The 9,353-nt window shown below is 46.7% G+C and overlaps 1 protein-coding gene across 1 annotated transcript in view; it reads right to left on the bottom strand.

The window, feature by feature from the left end:
* Positions 1–1,562: 1,562 nt before the first annotated feature.
* LOC311322368 (uncharacterized protein) overlaps positions 1,563–9,353 on the bottom strand; it is a gene marked incomplete at both ends in the record, with an annotated part of 13,423 nt that continues 5,632 nt past the window's right edge. The window contains 6 exons of the mRNA XM_084454434.1: positions 1,563–1,676; positions 1,822–1,958; positions 2,860–3,072; positions 6,420–6,509; positions 7,518–7,626; positions 7,768–7,865. Coding sequence (XP_084310560.1) covers positions 1,563–1,676; positions 1,822–1,958; positions 2,860–3,072; positions 6,420–6,509; positions 7,518–7,626; positions 7,768–7,865 — 761 coding nt within the window. The remainder of the gene's footprint in view (positions 1,677–1,821; positions 1,959–2,859; positions 3,073–6,419; positions 6,510–7,517; positions 7,627–7,767; positions 7,866–9,353) is intronic.

Raw genomic sequence — 9,353 nt, 5'->3', positions numbered from 1 at the left:
ACCATCTGTCCCTCAGCAAACTGGGATATGAACCAGTGACCTTTCGGTTTCTGTCCCTCTTCTCTGGCTGCCTTGCGTACCTATCTTCCTCACAGCACCAAATACACACATGAAATGAGACTGGAGATCACAATGAAGAATTGAAACACAGAGTTACAGACGGAAATGTCATTAAAAAATAACAATTACAAGACTGTAAATAACTATATAAAACTCCATTGTAAAGTGACAGGTGATACACGTGTGTGTGTGTGTGTGTGTGTGTGTGTGTGTGTGTGTGTGTGTGTGTGTGTGTGTGTGTGTGTAAGAGAGAGAGAGACAGAGGGAGAGAGAGAGAGAGAATACACAATAGATAATAAGATTGTAGCTCTGTGGAAGAGTTTGCCTCTGGGGAAGCTCTCCAGTCAAAACAGGTCTCCTAAATCACCCCCAAAAAGTGTCTTTGAATGGAAGGACAGAGACGCACCACTGAGCTTATATTTCACATATTTGATATGAAGCTATGGTACTGTAACTTGATATTTTATTGAAATATGTTAATACAGTTCACAAAAAGCAACAGAAACTTTTTTTTTTTTAAATTACAGGCCATTTACAAACATTACCAGAATAGTCTTCATCATATATCTTCATAAACAAACATTGTTAATTCAGTCTTCATCATCATCACATCCAGGGTGTCATTTGTCAAAAAAACAGAGTGGAACATAAAAATGATACAGACTTACAAATGTATATAAAACACAGATATTTCATAAAATCATGTGCAGGCTGTGCACATACAGTTCTCAGTACCATTAACCCTGGTGATAATAATAATGATCAGGGGGTGAGATATCAAAAGCAGAGACATGGAAATCAACCCCATCACACCCAGCAAGTCACACCAATACATCTACTGCCTGAGAGAGAGAGAGAGAGAGAGAGAGAGAGAGAGAGAGAGCTGTACTTAAAACAAAGATCACAGAACTGTATCATCTGCCTCCATTAACATCAGACCCCTCTCTCACAGATCCAGTAACAATAAGTGTCACATCTACTGTCCTTCCAACTACTAACAGGATTTCTATAGTAGTAGATCTCAGCACAGTTCTCTCTTGTTCCACCATTAGGCTCAGGTCGGCCCCAGTACCTACAGGGTTAAACAACAACACACAACCAGACAGTCACACACTGAGGGAGGTACCAGTACCTACAGGGTTAAACAACAACACACAACCAGACAGTCACACACTGAGGGAGGTACCAGTACCTACAGGGTTAAACAACAACACACAACCAGACAGTCACACACTGAGGGAGGTACCAGTACCTACAGGGTTAAACAACAACACACAACCAGACAGTCACACACTGAGGGAGGTACCAGTACCTACAGGGTAAAACAACAACACACAACCAGACAGTCACACACTGAGGGAGGTACCAGTACCTACAGGGTTAAACAACAACACACAACCAGACAGTCACACACTGAGGGAGGTGGGATCATGACAACAACAGGTGGTTCCTATGTAGCCATCAATATGAAGAGTTAGTCCTGAAGAAGGAGTAGTTTTCTCTTACGCTGTGGTCAGTGGTGTTCCGTCCACCCAGGTCCAGTTCCCCTCTACAACTCTGTCAGTCAGACCGATCCACACTACCTTGTTGAACGTGGTGATGGTAGAGAGAAATACCTGCCAAGGACAAAGAAAAAAAAGTTGTGTTTTGCTATATAGAGAATAGGTTTGTCCTCTCTCTCTCTCTCTCTCTCTTTCTCTCATTCTTTCTTATTCTCTCTCTCTCTCTCTCTCTCTCTCTCTCTCTCTCTCCATCTCTCACCTGTTCCTCTCTGCTGTTTATGATCACCAGGTGTGCTCCTCTCCTTATACAGTCCTGTCTGCTCTCCTCCCAGGTTTTCCACTCAGTAGAGACGTAGTAACAGCTGGAACCAAACCACTTCCTTCCATCGATACTCTCTGTTTGACAACATTACACAAAACACTGATGAGAATATTGTTGGAGACATGATGTCATTTTTGTTTGTTATATTTGATCCTTATTTAAAGTTTGATCTGTGTACATGCAGCTCAAACATTGAACAGCCTTAATGTATGCAGCCAGCTGCAGGTAATGAGAGACAGGTGTGCCCTGGAAGATCAAACAGTTTTGGACCGTGTCAGTGGTCTACAGTAGTAGGGTGACCGTGTCAGTGGTCTACAGTAGTAGGTTGACCGTGTCAGTGGTCTACAGTAGTAGAGTGACCGTGTCAGTGGTCTACAGTAGTAGGGTGACCGTGTCAGTGGTCTACAGTAGTAGGGTGACCGTGTCAGTGGTCTACAGTAGTAGGGTGACCGGCACGCTGGAGTTTTGAGCTGCTGAATGGAAACTTCATGGTGATTGAATATGGGACAATGCTGTTATAACCTACCTCTGCTAACATGAGCAAACTGTAAATAAGTGGATCACCGCATCCAAACATATGTAACACATTGAACATTGGTTTATGTATTGGAACCCAGAGCATACATAAAAATAAAAAAAATCTTTTAAAATTACTAAATTTCATTTCATTTCCAAATCTTCATGTCCGATTATATATTATTATGGGGTTATATTCTATTACAACCCCCCCCCCCCCACACACACACACACACACACACAGAATATACTGTATACATACACAGCTGGGCACATCTGGTTGACTGTGTAGCAGCCAGAACACAACCCACCATCTGTCCCTCAGCAAACTGGGATATGAACCAGTGACCTTTTGGTTTCTGTCCCTCTTCTCTCGCTGCCTTGCGTACCTATCTTCCTCACAGCACCAAATACACACATGAAATGAGACTGGAGATCAGAATGAAGAATTGAACCTACCACAACGTCTCTTCAGTTCATCTCTCTCTTTCATCAGGGTGTTGTAACTGGTCTGTAGCTGGTCTCTCTCTCTGGTCAGGTTCTGGTTACTAGTCTCTAGCTGGTCTCTCTCTCTGGTCAGGTTCTTGTTACTGGTCTCTAGCTGGTCTCTCTCTCTGGTCAGGTTCTGGTTACTGGTCTCTAGCTGGTCTCTCTCTCTGGTCAGGTCCTCAACTGAAACAAAAGGGAAGTTAGGGTTATTTTTGCAGAGTAGAGGATGTGGTTGGAGGGTCTCAGGATGTGAAAGTAAACCTTCTCAGTCTGACGACATGAAACAATGTAATTTACTTTCTATTTGATCAAACATTATTGTCATGAAATTGAACTTGAAGAAATGCGTCAACATGAAGTAAAGAGAAAAAAGAACGCTGCCTTGGCTCCAGGAATGTTTCAGAAGGAGAGGAGCTCATTGCGAGGTCGGGGGTCGTGTCCTTATGATCCCAAGAAGAGCAGACATGCTCAAAAACTCCAAGGCGCTCAATCTCCCGTTATTAAAACGCCTTCATTGTTGAGCTATTCCATAATCAGGTCATAATATTAAATCATATTATCCATAATCAGGTCATAATATTATATTATAGTATCATAATATTCCATAATCAGGTCATAATATTATATTATCATAATATTCCATAATCCTAATATTATTGTTATGGTTCGGGCCGGGTCCGCCCCGGCTCACACCCTGCTCCCAGTCCAGACCCTCGCCCCTGCCCCGGACCCCTGGTTCACCCTGCTCACCCCCTGCTCCCAGTCCAGACCCTCGCCCCTGCCCCGGACCCCTGGTTCACCCTGCTCACCCCCTGCTCCCAGTCCAGACCCTCGCCCCTGCCCCGGACCCCTGGTTCACCCTGCTCACCCCCTGCTCCCAGTCCAGACCCTCGCCCCTGCCCCGGACCCCTGGTTCACCCTGCTCACCCCCTGCTCCCAGTCCAGACCCTCGCCCCTGCCCCGGACCCCTGGTTCACCCTGCTCACCCCCTGCTCCCAGTCCAGACCCTCGCCCCTGCCCCGGACCCCTGGTTCACCCTGCTCACCCCCTGCTCCCAGTCCAGACCCTCGCCCCTGCCCCGGACCCCTGGTTCACCCTGCTCACCCCCTGCTCCCGGCCTGGATCCCTGACCCTGAGCTCCTGTGCTCCCGGACCCTGAGCACCTCCCCTCCCAGTGACTGCCCTTGCACTACCCCCAGGTTCTGGTTACTGGTCTCTAGCTGGTCTCTCTCTCTGGTCAGGTCATCATACTGGGTCAGTAGTCTGTCTCTCTCCACAGTCACTCTGGTTTCATCTTCATTTACTCTGGTGTCTGTTGAGGAGTGAATAAAGTTTATTAGAACATTCTACTTATCTGGCCCCCGGGAGCCAGATAAGTGAGCTGTAAAAATTCTTCCCTGACCCCTCTCAACAAGGCGATCGAGCAAGCTCCAGGAGTATGTTTGTCTACCGGCTAAGAACATTTATAAAGCAATACATTACATTAAATTACATTTCAGAGTAAGAGAGGCTAAAAAAGCATAATAGGAGATACATGGCAGATACTGGTGTGTGTTTGCTATGGCCCAGACCTAAAGCCGGAAGTGGGCTGGTGTATGTCTGTGTGTACGTGTGTGTGTGTGTGTGTGTGTGTGTGTGTGTGTGTGTGTGTGTGTTAACTAAATGCTACGACATCCACAGCAGACACAGGGGTATCTATCGTCATGTCTCTCCTATGAAGTATTTGGCCCATGTTTATAACCATTTTCCAGGAACTTCCTCGATCGTCTTGTTGAGAGAGGTCAGGGAAGAATTTTTACAGTTCACTTTTTCGGCCCTTGGACAAACTGTTTTTTGCTTCCCTCTGGAATATGTAGTGGTAGGACTTATGTCCATCCCCCCATTGCTCTCTGTAAAGCACATTGTGTTGCCTCTGTGTATGAAATGTGCTACACAAATGAAGTTTGATTTGATCAAATGGAATGGGACAGCACTTGCGACAACACACATTTCTGCACCTCACAAGTCTTTCATATTCATGCTGGAAATCTCAATTCAAAGAACACCGCACTGAGATGGATGATTAATGTTATGCAGCTTTTAACTGGGGAATCATATTTATGGCAACAGAAAACTATGTAATTTATAACCATAATCTACACATTTTCAAACAAATCAAATTATACAAACCCATAGGGTTGATAACCTATACGTAAAAATAAATATGTAAAACCAAAATAATTATGAGGCTACTTGTGCAGATACGCAAGTCTAACTGAAAACATGTTTTTTGTAACTTGAACAGTGGGTTGGTTGATCTGTCCGTGCTTGTTTATTTGCCGTTCTTCAGGTAACCCCGTGTTTCACATCACAACGATATGAACTATGGGTGTTCTCTTAGGCAAAGTCTGCAGAAGTGCAGACTTACGGTGAGGGGACATAAAGGGGTCAAAATGTCTGCCAGAGAGCCCTCATGCACTTGACTTTGACAATGAGACGGCGCTAAGCCCTCACACAGCTTGAACACTCCTCAATGTCAGTAAGACTGGAAGGGGGGACATTGGGACTGGGTCTCTCTGCTTTTGAATAACGTATCGACACGTACGTATTTCCAGTTTTTCAGTTCAAATTTGTTTGCTGCTTTTTCGATATACTCTGCCGACCAGTTTGTTCTGCTGCTACATTTCGCCGTCCTGACCTGATTGGTGAGTTGGTGAACTCTCTTTTCGTGGTATTTTGGAGCGTCGACGCATCCTGCTTCTCTCTACTGCTCATTTGATGTCTTTGCTACTATGGCTTCTCTGTCCTCACCCCCCCCCTCCCAGTTTGTTCTACTGCCCCACTTTTCTCTGTGGTTTGTTTGCTGCGTTTGTTTTCCGATGTGCCCTGCCGACCAGAGCTGTTCTCGTTTGTTCTCGCAGGGCGAGAGTTAATGTTTTCTGTGGTGTGTGTGTGTGTGTGTGTGTGTGTGTGTGTGTGTGTGTGTGTGTGTCTGTTAGCAGGATTACGCAAAAACTACTACATGTATTTTCACGAAACTGAAGGGTGGACGGGTGTATCATGGTCCAACTTAGAACCCATTCAATTTTGGAGCAGTTCGAATCACGGGGCGGGTCCATGAGCCGCCCAAACACGCCCTGCCATTCACCTCCATTCATTATTTAGAACAGGTTTGCGCTTAATCTAACAGACTGATGTAGGGTGTAGCGTGGGTCAACTAACAACACATTCAACTCTGAGGTGGATCCGAATCACGGGGCAGGTCCACAAGCCGCCCATCCACGGCCCGGCCGCCATTCAACTCATTTTTTGGACTAGGATCACACAAAAACTAGAAGACTGCTTTTCATGAAACTAAGTGGAGGGGTGAAGAATGGGACAATTTAGAACCCATTCAATTTGGCCATGCACACAGCCACAAAACGTTTTTGCATTTTCCATAGTTTGATTTGAACTTCCTTCCTGAATTGAAACTCTGTTGAGCCCAACCCTGGCTGTTACACATCATCCTTCTGTCTGGGATCATAATGATTAGAAATCACTAGACTCACAGAGGACGAGACGGAGGGAGATGTTCAGAGTTGCTTGTAGGACACACAGCAGCCCAAAGCTCAAAACAACCAGCCTGAAGAGTCTAAATCCTGTGGGACAAACACACACACATACACACACACATACACACATTATTTTATTTGAATTACTTTTTTCTCTTGGCGTAATGATTGGAGGTGGCCAAAGCAGCTTGTATGATCTGTCCTACCTGACTGTGGGGTCTCCTCTGGGGTCCTGGTTTGAACATCCTTGGTTGGATCATCAGAGAGGTTTATATCCTCCACCTCTATCTCTCCATGACCTCTAAACACCGCCATCCCTACCAGCTCTACTGGCTACTGTAGAATAGATACCAGCTCTTAAAGACAGTGTGGAACGGTGACACCTCCTTCTTTTCTTCTTTAGTTCTTTCTGTCTCTTGTTCTTTTTATCACCGTCTTCCTCAACGTCACCAATCGTGTCAGCAGTGTGAAACCACATAGATACACCCACAGTCAAGCCAACGTGATCTCTCAGTATATCTCCATATTTAGACATGCATCTGATAACCTGGGTCTTAAATGTTCAGTGTATTTACACCCTCCCTCAGTCCCAGCCTGCTATGTCTTACTGTATTTCACTAATCTGAGCTGTGACATGACAGGATTCTAATATGTGGCATAAATAACTTAAACATTTCTATTCCATAATCATATTAGTTAATCACATAAGCAGACACACTGTAAATAAAAAACTGAGCCATTCCCGTTCTTTAATCTGACAATAAACAGACACACTGTAGCTGCTCTGGACGACTCCCAGAGACTGTGAAATGGAGGTGAATGAGCAGCTCTGTGGCGCCCCCCTCAGGTCGGGTAATCCTGTGGGGAAATAAACGGCCAGTGTTCCCCCGCTTAATTTGACCCTGGAGAAATACGCGGTCCTGAGCCTACGTCCAGAAAATGAATGGAGGTGAATGGGCGGACGTGTTTGGACAGCTCTGTGGCGCCCCCCTCGGGTCGCAGCCGACGAGGGAGGGCTGTTGGGTTGAACTCTGGGCTCTCCCTCCACACACCGCAGTCCAAACCGGACGTCCCTTCCGTACCCGTAGGCCCTACCGTCCCCAAGGATCACCTCTCGCTTAGCGGGACGAGCAGTGACGTCGTTCGCCTCCATGAAGGGTGTGCCAGCGAGTCCGTCCACGTCTAGGTTCTCCACGACGAGGCCCTCGAACAGGAACAGTTTTCTGCACCGGGTGAACGAGACTCGTGTCTCACCGACTACCTGCTACAAAGCGTATATCTACAACAAATATATCTGATAAAAAAGGCTATATATTATTACACAAATATTTTAGAAGGGATGCACACAGTGGAGTCCCAGGCCTATGATCCCAGCCAGTAGGAGTCCCAGGCCTATGATCCCAGCCAGTAGGAGAACACACAACAGCCCCAGACACACTGCAGCTGCTCTGGAGAGGTCGTAACAGCGCGCGGCGTTCCAATAGGCTGGGGTGGTTCATGTCTGTCCCAGGCTGTAGGCGGTTGATTGGCTGCCAGGGATCAGCGCCACATCAACCTACTAGAGCTAGAGACGGTGTCGCTGGTGTTGCGTCACTTCGCCTGAAGGGGCGGGATGTGATGGTGCGGTCAGACAACCAGACCACAGTGGCTCACATGGACCAGCAGGGAGGAGTCTGGTCACCGGTGCTTCACCGTTTGGCAGTGGATCTGTGGAGATGGGCTCATGTCAACCTCCGGTCTCTGACAGCGCGGCACATAGCCGGTCCACTAAATGTCGGGACGAACCTGATGTCCTGGGCCACAACTGGCTCGGTGGAGCCCACATACACTGTTTGTAGCGCAACTCTGGGCTCGGGTCCGGACGGCTGAGGTGGATCTGTTCGCTTCGAAAGCAAAGTGTCCCCTCTGGTTCTCCCTGAGTCAGCTGGACCAGCCTCCGCTAGGAGTGGACGCGTTGGCGCTTGCCCCCTGGCCGAAGGTGCTGCTGTTTGCTCTCCCACCAATGGGCCTAATCTTATCGCTGCTAGCCGGAGGTCGGAGGGTCTCAGTCATTCTGATAGCTCTGGGCCAGATGGTATGCGGAGGGGACGGCCATGGCGTCTGTGGACCCGTGGTTCGTCCCTCAGCGGCTGAACGCGCTCTCCCAGGCGGGGGGTCGATTTGGAAGCCTGCAACGTTGGCGCGGCCGCTGGTGGCTTGGCTGTTGAACAGCGGATATTGTCCGGAGGTGATCAATTCTATTCAGAGTGCGCGGGCGCTCTCCACTGCTGCGGTTTACTCTGGCACGTGGGATGCTTTTGCCCGCTGGTGTTGTGAGAGAGATGTCGCTGAGTCTCGCTCGGTCTAGACTTTTTCTGGAGTTTCTCCAACACCTGGTGGATCATGAGGACGGTTTAGCGGTGCTATTGAAGTGTATGCGGGTGCTATTTCTGTGTGGATGAGGGGTTCGCTAGGACTACGGTCTATGGGCATCGATTGTCATTTCTCAACATGTGAAAGATGATTAACTTTTTAATAGATGAAGAATAAATATTTATTCTTGGTACAGAATAGATCAAGAATAAAACATCTACATAATAAATAGGTAGTGCATACAATCCAACAATAATAGTCAAATACTAAAACAGGAAAAATAGTAAAATACAGTACTGTAGGTGAAAAAAAAAAAAGTATAAGACTAAATAACAATATAAAACTATCCAATGTAGAGTGACAAGTGACACAGGGGTGTGCGTGTGTGTGTGTGCGTGTGTGTGTGAGTGAGAGAGGGAGAGAGAGAGAGAGATAATACACAATATATAAGATTATAATCAAGGAAGTTAAATTAACCTATGGAAGGAACATAAACCTACAGGTATGGAGGGAACATTAACCTACAATATGGAGGGAACATTAACCTACAGTATGGAGGGAACATTAACCTACAGTATG

The sequence above is a fragment of the Borostomias antarcticus genome, assembly GCF_949987555.1.
Source record: "Borostomias antarcticus genome assembly, chromosome: 20".
Taxonomy (NCBI): Eukaryota; Metazoa; Chordata; class Actinopteri; order Stomiiformes; family Stomiidae; genus Borostomias; species Borostomias antarcticus.
The sequence above is the reverse complement of the archived record's forward strand: the minus strand, read 5'-3'. Positions and strand labels throughout refer to the sequence as shown.